General features: G+C 40.7%; 1 protein-coding gene across 3 annotated transcripts; it reads left to right on the forward strand.

Moving 5' to 3' along the window:
- The first annotated feature begins 21 nt into the window (after positions 1-21).
- Positions 22-21,342, forward strand: Rnmt (RNA guanine-7 methyltransferase). 3 transcript variants are annotated; one of them, XM_021150659.2, is made up of 12 exons: positions 27-88; positions 3,015-3,077; positions 5,173-5,592; positions 7,104-7,245; positions 8,793-8,918; positions 10,899-11,011; positions 12,970-13,151; positions 13,293-13,457; positions 17,394-17,511; positions 18,536-18,637; positions 19,704-19,737; positions 20,688-21,342. In XM_021150659.2, exons 3-12 carry the CDS (start codon positions 5,215-5,217, stop codon positions 20,723-20,725), a joined length of 1,398 nt encoding a protein of 465 aa, XP_021006318.1. In that variant the 5' UTR covers positions 27-88; positions 3,015-3,077; positions 5,173-5,214; the 3' UTR covers positions 20,726-21,342. The 3 variants fall into 3 exon arrangements, with proteins under 3 accessions (XP_021006317.1, XP_021006318.1, XP_021006319.1); XM_021150660.2 differs by lacking the exon at positions 27-88 and adding an exon at positions 170-285; XM_021150658.2 differs by lacking the exon at positions 3,015-3,077 and having other exon boundaries at positions 22-88.
- Positions 21,343-24,731: the final 3,389 nt, after the last annotated feature.

Genomic DNA, 24,731 nt, shown 5'->3' on the forward strand with positions numbered 1-24,731 from the left:
CCCGGGCGCACTCCCCGGAAGTGACGTAACAAGGCACGCGTGGCTCCGGCCGGCGTTTCCGCAAACAGAATCGTGGATGACTGTGTGGGTGAGTGTGGCGTTCGGCGTTCTGGCCTTTCCTTGCCTCTTTGTCTTTAATCTTGTGTGTTAAGAGCAGAGATAGGCCGAACGCCGGGACTCCTGGCTGGGATCGTTCCCCGTTAGCCTCCTGCCTCCAGTCCTTGCTTGGTGGGATTTATTGTGCCCATAGCCGGAAGCAGTGTGGCTACTGCTTGTCTTGAGACGGTGGGTGCTGTTGCTCCTCCAGACCACAGTAGCCCAGGGAGGACAAGATCCTGTGCTTCTTTCTGCTCGGGCCTAAGGGCTGTGATGAGGGATGGACCGGAGACGTGTTGGGAGCCAGAGAGGGTTTGTTCTGTCTGGGGCATTGCCGTAGGACCCTGACCCAAAGGTTGGGCAAAAGGCTGGGCCCGGGATGGGAACCGATGAACTTAGTCGGAGAGATGCTTTCCCCTTTCCGTTTCGTTGGCTTGCACCCCGCTGTAGACAGTCAAGGTGGTCCGTGAGATCATGCCTGACCATGAGCTTAGCAGCCACACACTGAGATGAGCAGGAAAAATGATTTACTTGAGTCGCTACTGAACTTATGGAGCGGTCCCGGCCTGTGCTTACCCCAGCAAGCACACTTCCGCCACCCCAGTCAGCCAGTTAAAAGAGCCGAATTCATAATGAAAAGCAGAAAAAGGATATTTCACTCTATGTGAAATTGGGAGGTGGTGCAGAGATAGCCATCCAGTAACCCTTCCATCTTTGTGGGTCTTGAAATGAGGGTGAGGTTTAAATAGAAGGCAAGAAGAATGCAACCTGGCCAAAGTGTGGCCCTGCCTACAATTACCCGTCTTTGCCTGGGTTTCCGTTGTTTCTTGTAAGGTGGTCTTACTACGCCTTTTGGCTTGTTCCTTTCCCGTCTCTCAGCATAAAGTTCCTAGGGGAATGTTCATTTTTTTTTCCCTCTCCCTCCCCCCTTCTTTCTCTCCTTCCCTCCCTCACCCTCTCTCCTCACACTCTACTTCCTTTATCTTGGTGTTCATTGTTTCAACAATTTAACAGCTCAAGAGATTTGGGTATCCCTTTAGAATATCTTGATTACTGTGAGTCAAGTTACAGTGTGATTGCAGGTACAAATATCGAACTCCCTGTCACTCTCCTTCTTACCATAAATTTCCTTCTGCACTGTTCCATCAACACATCTCTCTTTAAGTATTTTCAATACCATTGCTGATAGTTTTATTACTGAAGGTGTTGATGCAAAGCTAGGGATCAAACTCAGAGCCTAGAGTGTGCCTTTGTGAACAGGAATTCCTGGAAGGAAGCTGGGACCCCAGAGTGTTGATTGATTTTTTAGAATCTTGGTGGTCTTTGGAATTTGAGTGATTTGGATAAGGTGGAATGTTGCAAGTCCAGATTCTGATTATCTTGGTCCATCTTTAGTCCCCTTGTCATTTATTTTGCTCTTTATGTGACCTGACATTTGTGTGACCATTAGGTAAATCCTTTAGAATGTACAAACAAATCCCTGGTTCTGACCAACTAATAAAAGGTAAAGGATTCTGTCAGATAGCATCTGGTTCCTGTAGCTGAGATTTGCTTGCCTTTCTGTGACCCACCTACCTGATGCTTCCACCAATGTATTTGAGAAGTGTCTGGATTTATGACTTCTTTCTTCTGCTACTGTATAACTTACTGGAATGGTTACTGTGTTAGAACATGGAATTTTAGTAACCTGAATCTGAATTCCCTTATTGTCATGAAATTTGGCTCCAGAATAAACTATCCTCTATTCCCCTTGAGGTGAGAGCCATTGCATCCCTGTGTATCAGGTAAAGGGCTTCATCATGGAGTCATGTGACATAGGATTCTAGACATTCTTAACCATTTTATGGTATTGAATGCATTTTATGACAGCCAATCTGTGAAAGTATAGACCATGAATAAAATTCACCCTTAAACACCAGTACTAATTTTAGGCAACAGTTACAGCTAAGGATACTATTTCACATGGTTTTTTGATTATAAAACTAAGTTTCTTCTAGGCATTAAATGGCAGAGGGGATGTAAGAGTTTTCCTACTCTTTGGTCAGTTTTCCTTGATACTGATTTATAGTAGTTACTCTGTAAATTCTTTTCCTAATTGATTTTGTTTTCTTTGTTCTTTGACTCAGTTGTTCCTGAGTGACACATTTTGGGTTTTTCTTGTTGTTGTTCTTGTTTGTTTTGGTTAGTTTGTTTGTGTTTTTGCTTTGAGTATTGGTTAGTGAAAGCTAATGTCCCCTGAAATCCTTATCAGTTCCCAGAGACTTGTTTTTAACTTGTTCATACAAATAATTTCATCTTTTCTTTATGCAGAATGTCTTTACAAGTAATTTAAACTTTTGTCTTAGTTACTTTTCTATTGCTGTGATAAGACACCAGGACCAAGGGGACTTTAGAAGATTTTTATCTAGGGATTATAGTTTCAGTGGGTTAGAGTCCGTGAGCATCAATGTCAGGGAACGTGGTTGGTAGGCAGGCCGGTAGGCCTGTGTCATGGTTCTAGAGCGGTAGCTGAGAGTATGTCTTGATTTACAAGCACAAGGCAGAATGCTAGCTGTGAATAAACTGGCCTTTAGAAAACTTCAAAGCCTACCCATGTGACACACCTCCACCCAGGCCACACCTCTAATCCTTCCCAGACTGTAGCACTAATTGAGAGCAAGTATTCAAGTATATTAGCCAATGAGGCTTATTCGCATTCAAACCACCACATGTCTTTATTACTTTTGGGACTCAGGGTTTCTTATTGTTTTGATTTTTGATTTCCATTTACCATATATTTCAGTAATACAGCTTGATATTTTAGTAGAAATATTTGTTATAAATTTAGTGGAGATAGTTCACATGCATATTTTTTTGTAGTAGGTTGGCAAATTAATTGAATGACTGAATACATAGGCCATTACAATTCCTTCTTACAGATTACTTCTTTTTCCTCCCAATGTACACATGTGCCCCAGAATATATTTGAAAGAGATTTAAAGGTGAGTCTTCTGCTGTTCTAAAGCCATTTCCACTCTTCACTTTCTGTGTAGTTACGGGGTTCATTATGAAATAAGGATTTCAACGTCTTGACGTCCTGTATTATTTGTAGTCAAAATCTCTAAGGGGGCAGCTTAATAGAAAAGCATAATGCATAATTTAGGAGATTTCAGGCTGTGCTACTTGTTTTTGGTGGTTGGGCTCTGAGATAAGGCTGAATATTATTCTGGAGGAGACCGTTTACCTCATGGTAGTCAAGGAATTACTGGCAACCACGTATACTTGACATACTTAACTCCAAACAGCCTTTACCTCCTCAAGTCTCTGGAAGCTCCCAACATAGTGCTTCTGGCTGAAAACCAAGCAAGCACTCACCACAGACCGGTGCCGGGTTTCCCCACACAGTAACACTTTGCTCCAGCCCCAAAGGTCTGTGACCATTTGGTAATCGAATTCACAGAGCCCGCTTTCAGTCCTCAGAGTTAGCAGTGTAGTGCTGTTCACAAGTCTAATGTTAACATTTTCTGACACTCAAGGCAGGCCCTTTGCTATGAGACCCTGTATGGTAAAAAGAAAATTACATGGTAATTCGGAAGATTAGAGTAGCAACAGGAGTGCAGTCAGTGAGGCCAGGTTTAAGAGGTCTCAGGTGGGAACAGGATGCTTTGGGGAATTGGACTGCAGGCAGTTCATATTATACTCTGGTAAAGGTTTATCTTTGCGGTGAAACTTTGTTATAGGCTGAGTTGAAAGCCAACACACTAGTTAATCTAGTAGAAGAAATGACCACATTCAAGCTGTTGGGTTTTTTGTTGTTTTTTGCTTTTGAGATGGATTCTTACTGGGTAGCCTTAGCTGGCATAGAGCACTGTCAACCTGGTTCCAGCTCACAGAGATCCCTTGATCTTGGCCAGCCAAGTGCTGGGATTAAAGGCACCTGCGACCATGCTCAGACTGTAATATGGTTATCAGTAGCCACATCTTACCTGCTCTACGGTGAGAATCAAGAGCAGAAACATTAAGTGTGATGGTATTGCTGTGTCACAACATGCTAGCCTACACCCTCACATTGCTTCAGAATCCTGTTCCGAAGGTGTCTGCACAACATTGCCAGGTAGTCACCGTATGGCAACCTACCTCCCTGCTATTAGTCTTAGTTTTGCATCACTTTGGCCAGATGCCAGAGAAAGCAATTGAAAAGATGAAGGATTGCTCTGGCTTGTGCTTCTTGAGGTTTCAGACTGTGGTTGTTTGGCTCCTTGCACTTGGCAGAATACCATGACAACAGTAGCATGCGACTAAGGAACTTTGTTTCCTAGGGATGGACAGGAGGCAGAGGGGAAGTTACCAAGGATGGCCATAACCTTCAGTGGTATCTCTTCTGTGACACTAGTCCCCATGTTCTCAGATTTCTAGAATCTCCCAAAATAGCACCAACAGGTGGGAACCATGCATTTGACACCCAAGCCTGTGAGGAAATAATTTCATATTCAAATAATTTCCAAACCAAAGCAATGCCTTAATGGTTCTATTAATTCAATAATTTCGTCCCAATAATTTAATACGTATATTCTAACAAATTTATGTTTATAAAAATTAATGCACATAACTTAGAAGGAATAATACTTGTGTTTAATTCTTGATTGAGCAAAGCTGCTTGGTAATGGTGTGTATATTTGATGGCTACTCTAAGAATTTTAGATCTTAGATGTCAAACCTGTATTTGTGTATATTAACTTCATTTGTCTTTCTAAATGTACATACTGTCTTTATAAATAAAGTTGTAGATGTTTGGAGGCATCCTAATTAATACTACTACATATTTATAGCTTCTTATATAATGCATTTATAATCATTGTTTTAGTCCTGGTGTGTACAGCCTTTTGATGTTATGAAACAATATTATTACAAAGCTCACACTCGAGAACTGTACTGCTCAGTTTATGATATTTGTGTTGGGTTCCATTCCTGTCTATAGTGAATGGCCGTTAAGTGTTGTGGGGTAAAGACTGGATGTGTCTGCAGGACTGAGATTATTTTTAGAGTCTTAGCATTAGTATGTGTAAATGATACTTTATTTTTTTTTGACTATTCCAGTGCCGATTGATGAGGCTTTGCTGTCAGTTCAAGTAACGAGAAATGGAAGGGTCTGCGAAAGCGTCAGTCACTTCTGAGCCAGAGTCCCCTCCAGGTGGTAATGAGCCCGCTGCTGCCTCTGGGCAGAGGCTTCCTGAAAAGACTCCTCCATGCCAGCAAGTAGATCAGCCAAAAACGCAGAAGGAGTTTGGGGATGATCTTGTAGAGCAAAATTCGAGTTATGTGCAAGATTCTCCATCCAAGAAAAGGAAACTTGATGTTGAAATCATCTTAGAGGAAAAGCACTCTGAGGATGATGGAGGCTCGGCAAAGAGAAGCAAACTGGAGAGAGGTGACGTGTCGGAAGATGAGCCTTCCCTTGGTAGGCTTAACCAGACCAAGAGAAAACTGCAACCTCAGGACGCTGAGGTACCGCGGAAGGTACGCTGCAGTATTTTCTTCTTAATTCACTGTGCGTAACTGGGAGTATGGAGCAGCTGCAGAGAAATTACAGATATGTTTAAACAGTTTAGGAATGTTTTGCTTTTAAATAAGTATAATCTTAAAGTACAATAGACTCTTAACATTTTATTAAGGTGAACCTTGTGCTGGGATAATTTTCATATTCTTTTGAAATTCTTGTTTGATCAGAACCTTGAAAGCTAGTTGCTATAGTTTGCTTTTTAGTAAATTGTTTTTTGTTTTTTTTTTAAGATTTATTTTAAATGAGTATACTATAGCTGTCTTCAGACACACATCCCTTTACAGATGGTTGTGAGCCACCATGTGGTTGCTGGGAATTGAACTCAGGACCTCTGAAGGAGCAGTCAGTGCTCTCAACTGCCAGGCCATCTCTCCAACCCCTACTTATTTGTTTTTAAAGATAGTAGTACGTGGCCCAGTTGATGTACTGTTTGTCCTTTTTTATTGGGTGTTTCAGGTAGACAGATGATCACTTAAAGTAATAACTGCCAAGCTGTGCTCAGCGTTATTCTCCTCTACTAATGTGCTAAAGCATAAACTTTTCCAGCTTCTAGTCTGGTTTATGTGGTCATTTATCATAATTTTGGTTAAGTTGATGCAAAAGGCTGATGGGGAGCAAGGTATAACACACATTTGCCATGCTGGAAAGGGTACTGAGGCTGAATCTGGGATTGGAAAGAAAAAATACTTTGCAAGTTAGTAACATTTTGTTACCAGGTCTGAAAGAGAAAGTAGCAGGCCAGGCTTTCACCAATAGTGTCCTTGTAAAAAGGTAATCTTAGATGGTAAACTTGGAAGTCCTGTCTTAAAGTTGATATATAAAATAAAGAATTAATTAGATGCTTTGAAAAAGATGGCAGAGGGTGAAGGCCTTTACCTACCTACTGTGGAATTTTTATAGAATGCTTAGGATTTTACTAAATGCAGATTGAAAATCATTTTGTTAGAGTAGTGTATGTGCTGCCGAAGCGGGCATGTTTCAATAGATTAATAATGTTTAATAAAACTCACTGATATTGAGTGCCGAAGCGGGCATGTTTTAAAAGATTAATAATGTTTAATAAAACTCACTGATATTGAGTGTAGCCTACTAAATGCTAACTCCCCTATGTCTACATTATGTCATCATAACAGAAATTCCCCACTGATCCTAAAATGTAATAGCTTATTTCTTTCACTCCCTTTTAGGAAGCTCATCCATTGACTAGTCTACTGAGTTGAATAAATCGAAACTCTGAAGCACAGTTTTCTTAAAACAGTTAGTTGTAAATGATATAGGTGAGGGTCGCAGTCTGGACTTTAAACTGGGGATTCGTTTTATGAAGAATCAGGGCAATCCTTCATCATTGCAGTGGGTCCAGCCGTTGCGCCTGAGTTGCTCGTGTTTGGTCTGTAACGGAAGTCAGGTGAGCTGAGGCTTCTCCTTCCCTTCCAGATTGTGCTCTAACCCCTAATTCTGTTCCTTGCAGTTGCAGAAGCTGGAGGAAGGACACAGCTCAGCCGTGGCTGCCCACTATAATGAGCTTCAGGAAGTTGGCCTGGCGAAGCGTAGTCAAAGTCGAATTTTTTACCTAAGAAACTTCAATAATTGGATTAAAAGTATTCTGATTGGTACGATCGTTTTTTTGCCCTTTAGTTGGGAGATAAATTTTTATTGGGGTACATCGCTTTTCACCATACCTAAGGGTGCACACATTGAAAGTGCTGGGCAACTAAGCTGTAGCCACAGCCCATGTCCTGCTTTGGGTCCTCCCTCCCAGTTTTAATCATACGTCAGGCTTTGAACGCCATCATTGACTCTTCCCTTTGTTGTCACACTTTGGTTTTAAAAAGCTAGAAAGCCAGAAGTATTCCCTTGGGAGAAATTCTTTTACTGTTTGTTTTTAGTTCATTGTATGGGACAGTTATAATGTTGAGTTGCTATTGACTTAAACAGCCTTTTACTTGGCAGTGAAATGCCTTGATACTTTTAGTTACTGTTACTCAAGGCTATTACGTAATAGTTTTAGCGATGTGCATGTTGGATTGAGCATTGAGTTTTTATTATGTCAAGAAAAGGACAGCGTTAGGACTCTACCTGTGTGCTTTCCCTGAGTTGGTGTTGGTCACAGAGCTTGTCTGTCTGTCTGTCTTCTATGATTTCTTGAGGAAAATGTTTACCTTTGAGGACTGATAAGGACAGACAGCTTTGGAACTAGTGTTTTCTCTATGGAAACTCACCTTTAAAATTAAAGTGGAAATGAGTCGAGAAAATATGACTTAGAATGTAACTATTGCTTTCTCTGCTGGTTAAATCAGACTTGTCTGTAAGTTTAGAGAAATTTTAAGGGTATATCTTAAGGTTTTTTTATAGTGGAGTTTTTTTTTGTTTATTCCTTTTTGTCTGATTATAATTCATATAAATAAAGTTTAATAGGAATTCTAGCAAGTGCTTCTGCATTTCACACATCATTTTGTTGTTTTGGTGAATAAGTATTAAAACTTATGACAGAAACTTAAATATGGGACACCTATGCTTCGATGAAAGCTACTTTCATATCTATATTGAAAGGCAGAAATATTGGTAGTGAATATTTAGCCACCCAAATAGTATCCATACAAATTATAAAGTATTAAACAGTAACAAAATAGGGGAAAGATTCACTATTGTATCAAGTTTTAGTACGGCTGGCTACCTCATTTATGTTACACTATTATTAATAAGCCTGTTAAACTGTTTGAACTTCTGCCTGTTTGAGGTGAGGCTTGAGGTAGTTTTTAACTAGGTCTTAAGGCTGACTGAAAAGAACAAGAAGCATCTACTGTTGCCATGCCATAAAGTGTGTCACAGTTACACACTGGAGCTATGGGGATCGAGAGTTTTTCTCTTATCACACATGTCACAGCTTTTATTTATTTATTTTTTAAATTAGGAGTTAATATCACCTACTTATCCTTCAAGAAATCATTCTAACCTTGTAAAAGGACATGTGAACTCTTTAGTAATAAGGGATCAAGTTACTTCCTCTTTGTTAGATTTTGGAGAATACCAACTTATATTAACTACACGTCAGTGTGGTATAGGCCGTGTGAGTTGTCAGACAGAAGTTAGGAGGTTTTAAAGAAGCTGCTGTGGTAAAAATAGAGAAAATGTGTCATGATTGATTTCTCTCTTTTAGGGGAAATTTTAGAAAAGGTACGACAAAGAAAAACCCGTGACATCACTGTTTTGGACCTGGGATGTGGAAAAGGTGGAGACTTGCTCAAGTGGAGGAAGGGGAGAATTAGCAGGCTAGTGTGTGCTGGTAAGATAGATATTGACAATGTATAGAGCTGTCTTTACATGGGGGCCAGTGTAATGGCTCGGTGGATAAAAGCACTCGCTGTGCATGTCTAAGCACCTGAGTTCAATCCCCAGAGCCCACATGAAGGAGGAGGAGCAAGGGCTTGTTTGTGCACAGTCTCTCCCTGTTCACACACACAAGCACGGATGCAGTGAGAGGAATGATAGGTAAACAAATAACACCTCTTAAAGATAAGAATTATTGTGTCAGCTAGGTGAATGGGAAGTTAAAGGGGCCGCTTTGCTAATATGATGCTAAGATATCTGAAGGCACCTTCTCTCCTTAGACCACGCATGTGATAGGTGGAAAATGAGTTAAGGCTTTTCTGCTGGTTTTGTAATACAGTTAATGTTAACTTGACCTTACCTAAAGAAAGGGTGTATTGTTACTATTATATTATTGTTCCTATTGGGTATCATCTTCTTTCTGTTTGATGGATGTAAAACAGCATGGCCTCCAAAAGTACTGCCCAAGTCCGTAGTTTTCTTAATTTTTCTTGTTTGATGAGCCATATATACTAAAACAATTACTAAATTCATAATTTTACGTGTGTGGCTAAAGCTATTGATTCTTGAGCATGTTAGAAATTGAGGCTGAGATTTTTAATTTATACAAATAAAGTTTAATGGGAATTCTGGCAAGTAGACTTTGAGAAATGTCTCTACATTTACCAGGCCATTTTGTTATTTTGATGAATAAGTGGTTGTAAATGAAAGGTGGTGTTAGCCTTTCTCAGATAATTGTAGCTTCATCCTTGGGGAGTAGTCAGGCAGCCAGCAATTCTGTAAGGGGAATTAGGTGTGGGATCTGGAACCTTCTGGCAAGCACTGCATAGTCCCTTAATTTCAGACCCAGTGGGCTGTCTTATATTTTCAGAATGGTTTCAGAATACCCGGAAAGTACTGTTTGCTGACGTTATCTTGTGACTCACCCCAAGAAATCACATTTTCGTAATACTATCACCAGTCACAAAGGTGGTTGATAGAAAACTTTTTTTCCTCAGAATTGTGATTTTTTTTTTTTTTTTGAAAGTCAAATCTTATCTCTGGCAATAAGCACTGTCCGTTGTGTCCGTTGAAATGACCCTGTGCATCTTCAAAGATACATGTGTGATAGAGTTCAAGAGCCATTCTTTGAAGCTCAAGTAACTCTTTTTAAACACACTCCAGTGTCAGCTCACAACCCGAGATGTGCTGGGTGCTGCTAGTGACAGGAAAAGACTGCTCATCCCCACGGTGATGCTCAGAGATGGGAATCAGAGCCAAGATCGAGTCTCTCCTGTTTTAGGGAGGACGTTCTAACTGAACACTGGCTTTCCCCGCTGGTGTATGATGGTGAAGAACTCAGGACACCCCACAGTACCATTTGGTGCCACTGCTCTGCATGTATGACTTTACCTGTCATTGCTTTTCTGTCCCAAGTGCAAATGTCACAGCAAGGAGAACAGGTGCATTTCAGTATGAAAACAATGACTTGATATTTCACAAAATGAGTTGATAGATGTTGTTAGCTTTTACAGTTCAAGTTGGAATCTGAGTTTTCTGCCTCATACTTGAATGAATATTTAAAACCTGGCTCGGTTCGTAAAAGCTCTTGCTGTCTGAGCCTGATAAATTCTCAGAACCCATGATGGAGGGAAAGACCCAATTCCTGAAAGCTGTCCTTTGACTTCCACATACACAGTGATGATAAAACTGATCATCTTAGCCTTGGCTTGCATAAGTACTACCAAGGAAGCTCTACAGGAACGGGGAAACTGCTTATTCTATATGGAATGTAGTTGAACATTTACATGAGCAAAGGAAAAGGAAACAAGGTCTTCGTTTAAAGGAAGGGAGAGACCCCTGCATCCTTTCCCTTATCTTACTCCGGGGTCTCAGGCCTCGGTGTTGCAGCTGAGTCGCTATTCCGGGTTGACATTTGCACCCTTTGCCCTGCCAGATATCGCTGATATTTCTATGAAGCAATGCCAACAGCGCTACGAAGACATGAGATGTCGTCGCGATAATGAGCATATTTTTAGTGCAGAATTTATAACTGCTGACTGTTCAAAGGTACAGATTTTTAGTTTTCATTTTTAGGTTTATGTATATCAGTGTTTGCCTGCATTTGTGTTAGTGTGCACCACGTGCATGCCTGGTAGCAATGGAGGCCGGATGAGGGTATTGGAACTGGAACTGAAACTAAGGACAGTTTTAAGCTGCCATGTGGGCTCTGGGAATCCAACCTGTGTCCTCTACAACGAGCAGCAAGCCATCCCTCCAGCCTCATGTTTTCTTTTTACAGTCCCAGGATCAAGTGCAGGCTCTCACACATGCTGCAGCTCCTATTTTTAAGACTGGTCCATTTGTTAAATTGTGATTTGAAACAAACATTAAAAATCCTAAGGCATGCATTTTCAATTTATTAGAAATTCTGTTATAATAAATCCTTGGATACTTTTAGACAAGTTTTACTTTTAATAAATGGGTATCTTGAAGTCTCTTTTGCTTTTTGATTTGGCCAAGATTTGTTTTCATCCTCGTTTTCAAGGCTGCAAGCAATGTATGACTAACTAGACAGGTACTATTTAAAGATTCATAAATCCCTTGGTGTCCCTACAGTCCCAGAGTCTATAGAAGTTCAAAGTCCCTTATATAAAATGGCATATATTTGTGGGTAACTCTACACATAGTTATATGTACTTTAAAAGCATGTTTAGATGATTTTAGTATGGTACTGAATATAGTGAAGATGCTGTGTAACTAGTTGTCACACTGTTTAGGAAATAAGTGTCAAAATTGTCTACATATTCATTTAAACAATACATTTTCCTCTTATCTTGAATACATCATTGATTGACTTCCCTGTCCCAGAGCCTGAGAGTATGAATGGCTGCTTTATTTCACAATAGACCTGGACTTAAATGCATATTTTGTTCACCTTGTAGTTTATAAGGATGGCTTCCGGTCAGATCAGAACCACTGTGTTCTTTTCACCTTCCATTGTTCCTCTGAGATTCTCAACTGCAGTAATCTTCTTTAAGTATTGTATTTAAGAGCTTTTAAATAGTACCTGTCTAGTCAGTCATATATTGCTTGCAGCCTTGAAAACGGAAGTAAGAAGTGTGTATGCTGCTTAACAGGTGAAAACTTAAGTACTGGTTCTTTTGGATGCCAAGGGTTGAATGACCCAAGTGACTGTTGAATGTCAGTTTATTTTAGCTCTCAAGACCAACTGAAATGTTAGGCAACATTTTTATTTATTTATTTATTTATTTATTTATTTATTTATTTATTTAATGTGAGTATGGTGTGTTTGGGGGTGGTACATCCATGACACAGCTTCCATGGGAGGTCAGGGGTCTCCAGCTTAGTTTTCACTTTCCACTTTGTTTGAAGGAAAACCTTTCTTGTTTGTTCCTGTCCTTTAGACCTCAGGTTTGTGAATTTTGAGAAGATTCCCCTGTGTCCACCTCATCTCACCATAAGAATGGTCAGGCTCCTGATACATCCTGCTGTGCCCTGAGTTACATGTCTCCCAAGGCCACAAATGCAGGCTTGCAGGCTTGCAGGCTTGCAGGGCCTGACACTTTACCTACTGAGTCATCTCTCTGGCCTGACCATGAAAATCAAAATCTTGATTATTTTATGTGTGTGCTGAGTGGGTAGGTGGGTATTGGTGAATATTGTGTATTGCTCCTTTTACCTGGGACAGGGTTTCTTGAGGGGGCCCGGGGACTCTTGGTGAGGAAGTGCTGGCTGGCCAGGGAGCTCTGCACACTGCGTCTGTCCCTCACTTTCACTTGTGCTATCTACCCAGACCTGTAGATTTTTTAAGGTCAGGGTAAGAAAGAATGCTTTTATGAAGTGGTCCTTGCTATAATATATACATGAATGACAAAGAATAAATCAAAAATTGGTAAGAACCATTGATTACTGTCAGGGAGCCCTAAATTCTAGTAACTTACTAAAAAACTTTTGATCTATGTTGTAATTAGTTTAAAATACTCACCCATTTACATTTGTTACAGGAACTTTTGGTTGAAAAATTCCGTGACCCAGAAATGTACTTTGATGTCTGCAGCTGTCAGTTTGCTTGCCATTACTCCTTTGAGTCCCAGGAGCAGGCAGATACGATGCTTAGAAATGCCTGCGGGAGGCTTAACCCTGGTGGCTATTTTATTGGTACCACTCCCAATAGCTTCGAACTGATGTAAGTAACTTGAATCCAGTTGACATTGGTCAGGTACCTTTTAAAATTGTATCATGTGCTTTTTCACATGCGTGATATGATTGACAGGATGAAAAATATTAACCATAATTCTTTTATTTTGGTGGTGGAATAACCCAATAGAAGACGCCTGGAAGCTTCAGAAACAGAATCATTTGGAAATGAAATATACACTGTGAAATTCCAGAAGAAAGGAAATTATCCTTTATTTGGCTGCAAATATGACTTTAACTTGGAAGGTGTTGTGGATGTCCCTGAATTCTTGGTCTATTTTCCATTGCTAACTGAGTAAGAATGTCTTGACCTGTTACTTTTTCTTTCCCCTCATCCCTGTCGTAAGGGGGCAAAATTCATATTGCTGTTCATATTGTATTTTAAATGCAACCTTAAGAAAAAGCCTTAGCTGCAGAATTGGTGTTCTCTTTAAATAACTTTCCTAAGGGGAGGGAGCCAACGGCTTTGATCACGGTAGGGGATAACTACCCTACGGGTAGCAAACACAGCTTTGGTAAGATAAAGATGAATACATGAGTCCAAGATCCTCCTTTTGAAAGATTAGCAAAAGTTTGTATTTCAGTATAGCTTTGAAATTGCCCATGGAATAGCCGAGTGAGTTTTGTTTGTTTGTTTGGTTTTTTTGTTTTTGTTTTTTTCTTTTTCTTTTCCTTATCTTTCTTCTTTTGAGACAGGGTCTCAGACTATATGTAGCTTTGGCTGTCTTGTAATTTGCTATGTAGACCTGGCTGGCCTTGGGTTCACAAGAGATCTACTTCCCTCTGTCTCTCTAGTGTTGGGTTTAAAGGCGTGCACCACCATGCCCAACTTTGTGATATATACCTTAATCTGCAGGATTTCCCTGCCAGGAGAATATAATAAAAGCCATCTTAGATGGAGGTTGTATACAGATGGCGAAATTTCATTTTGTACTTTTTGAAAACAAACATCTTCTATTTTGAATACTAGCTGAGGAAGCAGGAGGGGTTTTGCTCACCTAGATTCGGCTGGTGTGTACTTTAGTCTAGACTCAGTCATCTTGTAACACTGTAAATACAGGGCTTTCCTGAGTGAGTGCAATATCAGACCCTGTGACAGGTGCCGTGACTCCGCCTCATAGCTCTGTGCTCAAGAGACTCATACAGGAGGGCTACTGTGAGTTTGAGGCTATCCTGGGCTACAATGTAAGACTATCCCAAAACAAGGGAAGAAAGTAGAGAGCTGGAGAAAGGGAGGTAGAGCAAGAGAGAATCAAGTAACAGGACATGAGTATACCATACATTGTTATAGATCCATGCTGCTTACAAAATTTTAAATTTTTAAATCAATGTGCTTTGTATTTAAAATGTTTGGAAAGATATTGCCCTTTAACTTCATAAAAGAAGAAATTAGTTTTCTATTTTTTTTTTATATTTTTAAAGATTTATTTATTTTATTTTATTACATGTGAGTACACTGTAGCTGTCTTCAGACACTCCAGAAGAGGGAGTCAGATCTTGTTACAGATGGTTGTGAGCCACCATGTGGTTGCTGGGATTTGAACTCAGGACCTTCAGAAGAGCAGTCAGTGCTCTTAACCACTGAGCCATCTCACCAGCCCAGAAATTAGTCTTCTTGTTTCCATTTGTTTCCTGTGTTAGCTTGATGATTCTGTGTAACAGAATTAGCATCTTTAATAGACACCAAAATAAAAAAAAAAAATAATGTGAAAGACTATTTAGTGCTGAGCAAATGTAGCATTATTTTCTACTTAAATTGCTTGAACATGATAAGCTTAGAAAGTTATAGATTCATTCTTTAGTATATAATTTCATATCATTAATTTTTTTGAGAATTTCATGTAGGAATTGCAATTTTGATCCGATCCCTCCCTCCCATATCCACTTCTTCCCAGGCTCCTCCCACATCCTCACAAATCCGTGTTTGTTTCTGTTGCTGCTGTTGTTATTTAAGTCCAGTTAGTGTTGCCCACACCCTCCTGGCTTTTTCCTATTGTGTTCTGTGTTGGGACTTAGTCCTCTGGAGTGAGTTTGTTGCTTGTGTGTTTGATAAGAGCTTTTTCTAGTCCACCTATGTGGCATGGGAATCTGCTTCTCCCTTTGTGTTAACTAAACTTGGTTGATCTCAGCTTAAGTAGGAGCAGCCTGCTTACTTAATTCTGTTCATTAAGGAGTTAAGTAGTTAAGTTCTGTTAATTAAATACTTATTTTGGTTTTTGTCTGGTGATGCTCAGCTGATTCCAATATAGGTTTTTTTTTTTTTTAATAGATTAATTATATTCAGTGTGTGTGATTGTGTCACTGAGGTCCCTGGACAGATGCAGATGTGGCTGAGGCATCCAAACACTACTAGAAGTGTAGGCCAGTGCTGGGCTGAATCCTGGAGTTGAGGGGAGTAGAAAAGGGACCTTACCAGTGGTGTGTCACATGGGGGGGGGGGGACCAAAGAGAGTGGCTCACATTGTGGGGAGCTGAGGAGACACACCAGAAAAACCTGCTTGTGTTCCTCCTTTCTGGGGCTCAGTCAAGGGAAGGGCAGTGTGGGTGGGATGAGAGACTCAATAGTTTTACCAAGAAAATGCATGGCTACTGCCTAATACATCATTTTTTAAAATGTATTTATTTGTGTAAGTATTTGGTGATCTAAATGTTAAATCTAAAAAATGTTGAGTTTTAGCTTCTTGCCATTTAATTGAGAAAATAAACAATAATGGAATTAACTTATTGAAAAGCCCGTGAATTGCACAAATTTTGTTCTTTTTAATGAATTTTTTTTCCTTTTTTTCGTGTAACTTGCTTTTGTTTCTAGTGACTTGTCTTGGAGATTTATTATAATTGAGTTTCCTTAATAAAAGAAGTATGTATGTTCATACCGTCTATGCAAGAAGGGCTAGCTCAGATAACAGTACAGTCTTATGTGTGCCTTATGCAGTATCCCAGTGCCAGGAGCCTCTGACTTCCCTTCAGCCTCCTATTCAAAACTTGTCTTGTATCTATGTTTGTATGTTCTCCTCTACCCACTACCTGTGATTATCTCCAGGTTAGTTCATGTTGCTGAGGGTTGCAGAAACTTAGTAAATGCAGGAGTGCTAACAGGAGGCAGGAGGGAACTGAAAGGACAGCTTTTAAGTCGCATGGAGTATGGATGTAAAAGACAGGAAAGCTGGCTGTTCCTACAAAACCCGACAAAAAGGCTGAGCTAAGAAGAGGAAGGAAAACTAGTGAGACTGAACCAAAAGGCAGGCAGGTGTGAAGAGAAGGCAGTATCTTCCCCAAGTGATGGGTACTAAAGAGGGTAGTAATATACCTTTGTATATCTGCAAGCTGAATCTGGCTATACCTGGGAAAGTTCACTGAGGGCTAGTAGGACCGGAAGCAAGGAGATAGCCCTATGGTACAGGATGACAGTGAGTGAATACGGTAAGAGGTAGACACATGGGTAAGAGAAGGAGAGCTCTGTGATGTATTGACCACAGAGACTATAGAAGAAGGTAGATGGGTTCACTGCCATGATGAAAATAGGCAGAAAGCAGTCTTGTGAGGTTCAACCTTAGAAGGAGAAGTTAGAGTGTCTGACATATCCAGGCTGTGAGCAGTGATCACAACAAGTTGAATTCCAGACAGCTTCCAGCATCCCATGTAGCTGATAGAGAGAAGTAAATAGATTCTGGCACAAACTTGAAAGCCTTAACGTTTAGAAGTTGGGAAACCTGTAAAACAGTCTGCCAAGAAGCCACCCAAGATATTCTTTTGATAAAAATACAATATTTATCTTACCAGAGAATGCAGGAGATGAAGCTATTTTAAGAAAGATGCTGCATCATTTGCAGCTGTGGGGATGCAGAAGAGTGAAAGTGCTCTGTTCGCCCTTCTGTGAGTCGTTCTTTGCCACCCTGGAGGAAGACCTGGCTGCCAGCTTAGGGTATTCAGAATGCTTCTTTCTTCATAGGCTGAAAACTATTACCTATCCTTCATTTGGAGTATTCTGTTAACATAAGTAATTTAGTTAAACCCAGATGTCACTTCAAAAGTAAACTGTATGAGAAAGGACCAGAAAGATGGCTCAGTGGGGAAAGGCATTTGCTGCATGATGGCCCCAGTTCAGTCCCTGGGATCCACATCATGGAAAGAGAACCAGTAACCTCAACTTGTGCACGTAAATGTGATGACGTCGTTTTTATAAAATAAATTACAAACATCTGAAAGGGTTTCCATTAATCTCATTTGACAGAATGGCAAAGAAGTATAATATGAAACTAATCTACAAAAAAACATTTTTGGAATTCTATGAAGAAAAGATTAAAAACAATGAAAACAAAATGCTCTTAAAACGAATGCAGGCCCTGGAGGTAAGTATAGGGACAAAGTATAAAGATTCTAGGACATGGTGGATATGTTTGGTATTCTGGGTGTTTTTCAGACTTCTTCAGACATTGCATAGTTAGATGAACTATGCAGGTTATGGTTGCTGTGGATGCTCTGCCTTCTAGGACAGAGGCTCATACAGACTTCCCTAGTGGATGGTCAGTAAACACACAGGTGTATGAATGAGTGGAACTCTATAATCTAGTTCTGTTTCATGCGTAGTCAGTCCTACTTGAAGGTTTCTCAACCTCAAACTTTGTGGCATTGTGGGCTGGAGAGACTCCGTCCCATCTGGGCTCCGGTGCTGTCTTCGAAGCACTCCTGCCTCTGCCTATTAGAGGTCTGCTCGTAGCTGTGTCCCTGCCAGGACAGGTACAATTGAGTACAATCTGGGTACAATTGAGACCTCCCTGTCTACAACAGTTCTTTTATGACTAGGCCAGCAGTTTAGGGCCCTCCTGGCCGGGCCGAGGGAGCAAGTGCATAGGCCAAGTCTGTGAGGACTCTGGTGACACCTTAGTAATTTGTCATATACCGAGGCCAGGGCTGCTTAACTCCTTGCTTGTCCCAGTGAAACAGGGAGATGCTGCAGTCATTGCTTGCTTCCCCTTTCCCTTTTATTATGCAGATAGAAAGTATCAGTGTGCTTGTAACTTACTAGAATCATACCCTGCAAAACTTAAGACAGTCTATTTTCTTTAAAATATTAATATTCTTTTCTTACTCTTTGGTTTTTCTTTGCTTTTGTTGTGTTTATTATGAGGCGAGGTCTCATTCTGTGGTACCAGTTGGCCTGGAATTCATTTTGTAGAGCAGATGGCCTTCAGGCTTGAAGCAGTCCTCTTCCCCTTCCTCCTGCTGGGCTCCAGGCAGTGAGGCCCATCACACCTGCTGTGCTTGCACTCAACTGGAGAAAGAAGCAAAGCAGTGGATTGTTTTCCATGTTTACTGTGTTAAACTTAAAAATTGCTGTGCGCTCTCTTCACTAGAATTTGCGTTTTCCCATAGCAATACCCTGCACATGAGAACTCTAAACTTGCCTCTGAAAAGGTGGGTGATTACACGCATGCAGCAGAGTACCTGAAGAAGAGCCAAGTGAGGTTACCTCTGGTAAGTGCCAGTGTTGACAGCCAGAACAAAGGAGCCGGTGCCTGCCGTGTGGAGACTTAGCTTATTTCACTTGTTTACAGTATCTGGGCTCACCAGATCACAAATTTGGCAAGTCCTACTCTGTTTCCCCTTAGTTGTGCTGACTTTTGATGCTGTAGAGCATAAGCTGTGTTTATTTCAGTGAGCGGCATACAGAGCTTTTTATGAGGCCACTAAGGGGGTGAGGTGGGGGGCAAAGTCCCAGGCTTGGATCGAAAGATCTTTGCTAACGCAGAGCTCCAGAATTCCGAGCTCTGTGAACTTAAATGGGTGGTGGGAAAGTAGCCTGTTTTTATTTGTATTGGCTTTTTATGCAGGTTCTCAGTTTAAAAAAAATTAAGTATATGATGATAAGACAAGCTAGACTAGTTCCAGGGAAGATTGCAGATATTTCCCATAACATCTTAGAATTTTCTTCACTCATAATTTCTTCAGATTGACATTAGGTTCTAGAACTGAAACTCGATCTTATGAAGTCAGTACCCTGTGCAAAGCGGCACATGCCTGCCTTGTGGTTCTTTGGTAAAACGTAGTGTTCAGTTTCTCATTTCTAAATTAAAGGTTTAAGATAGATACTTGTTTTGGTTTTTACCTCCCTTTCCCAACTACTACTAGGCAGTGAGATTAACTTCCTATAAGGAAATTTGTATTTTCTTATTTTGTTCAGAACATTTTAATCTTACTGTCTGTTCTTAGCTGTGTATATCATAATTTTGTGTGCAGTGTGTATGTGTGTGTGTTTGTGTGTGTCTTTTTTTTTTTTTTTTTCTTTCGAGACAGGGTTTCTCTGTGTAGCCCTGGCTGTTCTGGAACTCACTCTGTAGACCAGGCTGGCCTCGAACTCAGAAATCCGCCTGCCTCTGCCTCCCAAGTGCTGGGATTAAAGGCGTGTGCCACCACGCCCTGCTTGCAGTGTGTGTTCTTACAGTGAAGTTAGGAGGTCTTGCTGCCTCTATCCTCTATTAAGAAATAAGCTTACGTTTACTTCTGTATTGAATCTGACGTTCTCTTTCTTTTGTAATTCTAGGGAACCTTAAGTAAGTCAGAATGGGAAGCTACAAGTGAGTATATCATCCCACTGACTGATGACGTCAGGGACTCTGTTTTAAGGGATCATTAAAACTTGAAAATGATAGAGTTTTTCTGATACATTTTTTATTTCTGCTGATATATTGAAACATGTCACACGCACACATCTCCATTTGCACATCTGTAGAGTGACGAGAAAAATATCTGTGGACTGTTATTGAACATAACTTTCATGCTCATCCATGTTTTCACTACATACTTGTTAGTAAGCAGCTGCCTCTGTCTTCTCAGGATTTTGTTGAAATTTTTTGGCTTACGCAGTACTTCCATGGATAGTACTTAATTGGTCATTCAGATGTTGACAGCAGAAAGGGGACATAGAAGAGGGATCACAGCAGAGTAAGGAGGGCTCTCATGGAGCCTGTATTTGAAAACAAGTGTACAAACGCATTCTGACATGAATCTACTTTCTTCATGTTAATATAAAAGGGTTCTAATCTTTCATGTGGGTGTCTTGAGAATCTGAGCACAGTTTCTGCTGTCAGAGAAATACTATTTAATAAACATTAAACACTGACTTACAAAAGGAATATGAAAGTTCAGTAGGAGAAACAAACACAAACAAACACTGCCGGACATTTTACGTGCTGGAAAGGGGAAGGGTGGATGGAAAGTTGAACCTTAGAACTTCAAACTAGCAAAATCTGAGAAGTACTGCTACTGTTGTTGAGTGTTTGGTGGTATCTGGACTGTCAGTTATTTTGAGTTTCAAATTGAAATCGGCTTCTAGTGCTCCTAGTGGTGTTAAATGGATGAGTAGAATTTTGTTTTTAAATATACTTAAGTGATCTTTGTCTACCCCGAAACCACTGAAATCATAGAACGTAGAGAATTAATGATGCTTTCCTTTCTTGGTGCTGCCTGAGAACAGACCCCTGATGCCAGGAGTCACTGGATGCTGACGTTTCTCTCTGTTCTTTAGGTATCTACTTGGTCTTTGCCTTTGAGAAGCAGCAGTGAGCACGTTGCTTTAGAGCAGCACTCACTCCATCCTCCCAGGTGGAGCAGACCATCTCAGAAACATTTGACAGCTGTTTGTGTATTTTAATAGTAAGTTCTCAATGTGTAGGATGCTGCCACAAACTCCAGTGTATGAATTTGACACTTACTGTCTGTGACAGATTAGCCTAATGTGTGTACATAGGGATGAGTCGTCTTGAAGATCTATTTTTAAGTACTGTTGTAATTGTTCCCCTCTACTGTCAAAACTCTAGCAAGGCATGTCAGAGCAGCTGACCTCCCCAGTGCTGTGATGTCAGAGCAGCTGACCTCCCCAGTGCTGTGATGTCAGAGCAGCTGACCTCCCCAGTGCTGTGATGTCAGAGCAGCTGACCTCCCCAGTGCTGGGATGTGTGCTGTGTTTACAGAGCTGGATTGACAGTCACTAGAACTGGCAGAGGAACGTTCCTGTTTCGTTACAGTGTTTTTCAAGATTTAATGGATTGTGTTCTGTATACTTGAATGTAAGTGTTCAATATATATTGCTAAAGTTATAAGATTAAATTTTGATTTTAGATTGTCCTAAGAGCTACCTGGCTAGATTTTGACTGTGTTTCAATAAAATAACTATTTGCTAATACACTGCAATTCTGAGACTCTATAGACGAACTTAGATGGCAGCACAGAGTTAGTGTGGAATGGTTGGATGTTCTCTTTAGAATTTCTTACCATAGCAATTAGCCCATCTAATTATTGAGGTTGTGATTAAGGTACGAGTAACTTCACTGGACAGTGATTCCATGGCTAGATTTCCTTAAGGTTTTGTGAAAATGCCACGTCCTAATTGTGTTCCATAATGTTTTCCAATGGATGTGTGCACGTGAGTAGGAGCAGCACAGTGAGATGCATTTCAGATGAATCCTCACCAATAAGACAACTCACTCACCAATGCTGTAGCCTTCCAGGTCCCAACATGCAGCTCCTGCCTGCCTCACAACACTGGGACTCCCTCCCTAAGGTAGACCCCGCTGTCCAATTGTCTTTCAGACGTTAACTGTTGAGATGTTAATGGTGTAGTATTCAGCGTGGCTGCCTTCCAGGGGTTTACTTGCTGTCCCACAGCCATCATGATTGTCATTGTCAGTTAGAGAACTGTCTTCTAGAACTGAGGCCACACTGAAGAAACTTGTCAGCCTTTACATCAAGAAACTTAAGAGCAAATATAATTAGACATTCGTTTAAAAATCACTTACTTAAAGGACAATTTACAAAGATGCTACTTTCTATAAAAATCTATAGTACTTTTTTAAAAATAGGCTCAGGGCCAGAGAGATGGCTCAGTAGTTAAGAGTGCTGTCTGCTCGTGGAGAAAACCCAGGTTCAGTTCCCAGCACCTACGTGACAGCTTACAACCATCAGTAAGTCTAGTTCCAGGCATGCACATAGTACATACACATAATGTGCAGGCAGAATACACATATAAAGTAAAAATAATTACTTTAAAAAATTAAAACCATAATCTAGTTTATATAGTCACTGTTCTTAGTATTAGAGGGTAGATTTGGTTCTGGTGCAGGGGTTGTGGGTTGTGGGGTGGGGAGGAATGTTCTTGCTCATTTTATTTAGAAATTCAGGCTCATTTTATTCCTGGGGAAGTACCAGTAAGTATTTTGATGATGTGGCGTAGTAGAGAAAGCTTCGTCACAATTCATAATCTTAGTTAACAGGTGGTACGTCATTTTTAGTCTTTTTCTGCCCTTTCCATTCCATCCCATGGGTCATTTTTAGGAGAGAAGAATTCTTCAAAGGGTGGAATAATTGATGGTTATCCCAAGCAGCAAGAAGAGAAATATGGAGGTCCTGGGCCCTTCCCTGAGGACTCAGAAAAAACTGGCCTGGGTCTGAGATGGGCTCTAGTCATTATACCTACTGTCAAAGACATAGGAGAGTTCCCATGATGTCACCCTACAGAAACAGTTCAAGTAGCTGCCTTTTTCCTTTTGTGTTCTTCTCTGTTGAACCTCCATCCCTCCACCCCTCCTTGCAGAAGTTCAATGACTCAGGATGGATTCTTGAGGACAAGAATGGGAAGGTGGTCTTTTCCATTGTTTCTTTCAACAAATAAGACTTTGCCCAGCATTTTTGGAACCTAAATGTTTAATTTTGTCATGACTTGTAGTACCTGATGAGAAAGGTGTGGCTTTTCATTGCAGCATCCAGAAAGAGTCCCTTCTCTTGGGTTCAGTGATGAAAATGGTTCAGATGAGCTGTTCATATACGCCTAGGCCTGTCACACAGTGTATGCTCGGGTTGTTTCCAAATGAAGATCAGGGGTTGGAGACAGAGCTCTCAGGTTAAGAGTGCTTGCAACTTTCAGAGGACTTTAGTTTGGTTCCCAGCACACATATCAAGTGGCTTAGAACTACCTGCACCTCCAATTAAAGGTACTTCAGCACTCTCCTTTAGTCTTTGCTGGCACCCGCACATACATGCAGATACCTACACGTAAATAAAAAATCAAAAGAAGAGCATGTGGGCCATTTTTTGGGAATGACACAACTTGAACTAGAGGTAGTTGGCTTGGGGACAAAGCTGCACTGCAGTAGGACCTAGAACATGGAATTGTTTGGGTCTAGAATTTACTCGGGAACAGTCCAGTGTATGGTGTTGATGGAGAGAAGCTGAGGAGTTGTCTGTCCCTCCCCATCCTTCTGGTAACCTAACCTGTACAGAGAGCTGCAAGCCTGTCAGAGCTGGCTCACACACCACTTCAGTGTCCCTGAGCACATTAGGGACTCTTAACAGCAAGAGAAGACTGACTGAGTAGAGTCACTCATAAGTAGTGGACCCTGTCTGATGACTGAATGGCAGAGAGAAGATACAGATTTCTCAAAAACAGAGCCCTGTTAAAACTTCTACTCTGTAGTGGGCTTTAAGTTGTATGTTCACACACTTCCCAGGGTGTAACAGGTGGTTCCTGCAGCTTTGAGTGTTACTACTGAGGCCCCTTAACTTAGGTGTATTCATTCCTGAGTAAGGTGCTTCAGTACATAAGGTACCCTGGCAGGAATGGAGATAGATTATTCTTCACGGTGTGGAGACCTGGCCCTCTACCCAGACTTGTGAAATGTATGCACTAGAGGTGATGGTGTCCCCCAACCTTATTGTATGCATCTATCAGTGCAAAAGAGCCTCTTCAGAGAAGATGCTGTCTCAGTGTGAATTAAGTAGGCAGGCCTCATTATGTGAATTTGCTTGCTTAAACTCTGTTGAAGTGTTGTATCTATACAGGTGATCAGGGATTCTTCACAGACAGAACGCACATGAATGCAGAGGCCAGAAGTTCCCGTTTGCCTACTATTTCTTCCACAGCCACCATCCACTTCTAAGCAAAACCCATTTCATCTGGCTTGAAATATTATGTGAAATAAAATTAAAAATACGTTCCTTGGCTTTCACTCGGCAGTGTTCATGAGACTCTTATTCTCAATAGCTGTACATTGTTCATTCTCATGATTGTACAGTATTCCGTGTATGAATAAACAACATTATACAGTGGTGGTTTGATTCATTTCTAGCTTGGGAACTACAGGTAGCCAGGAAATGAGTTTTTGTGTAGGTATCTACATTTCCTACTAGGAATAAGATTCCAGAGTCATAGTACATGCACCAATTCATATTCATTATCAGCTACCCAGAAGCTGCAATTACCCTGCATTCTTGATAACGTCAACTGGGGCTTGAGTGAGAATGGAGGCTTAAAGATATGTTTAAATACTTGGTCCCTAGTTGGTAGATGAGAAGAATTAGAGGTGTGGCCTTTTAGGAGGTGTCACTAAGGAAAGACCCAAATTAATAGAATTAGAGGTATAAAGAGGTATTAAAGGAGGTGTCAGTAAAATCCAGGGGTTGTATCAAGACCTATATTCTACTAAATTGGAAAGGCTTAAAGAAATGAATGAATTTCTTAATGCACATGACCAACTAGAGTTAAACCAAGAAGAGATTTTTTTTTTTTAAAGTTAGA

Source organism: Mus caroli, chromosome 18, assembly GCF_900094665.2.
Source record: "Mus caroli chromosome 18, CAROLI_EIJ_v1.1, whole genome shotgun sequence".
NCBI classification, from domain to species: Eukaryota; Metazoa; Chordata; class Mammalia; order Rodentia; family Muridae; genus Mus; species Mus caroli.

What these genes read in the sequence shown, in the direction of transcription:
- Rnmt (XM_021150658.2), top strand. Translation starts at nt 5,215, where the DNA reads ATGGAAGGGTCTGCGAAAGCGTCAGTCACTTCTGAGCCAGAGTCCCCT. An exon ending in CCCAATAGCTTCGAACTGAT is followed by an intron (nt 13,152 to 13,292) that starts GTAAGTAACTTG and finishes ATAACCCAATAG; the next exon opens with AAGACGCCTGGAAGCTTCAG. An exon ending in TATTTTCCATTGCTAACTGA is followed by an intron (nt 13,458 to 17,393) that starts GTAAGAATGTCT and finishes CTCATTTGACAG; the next exon opens with AATGGCAAAGAAGTATAATA.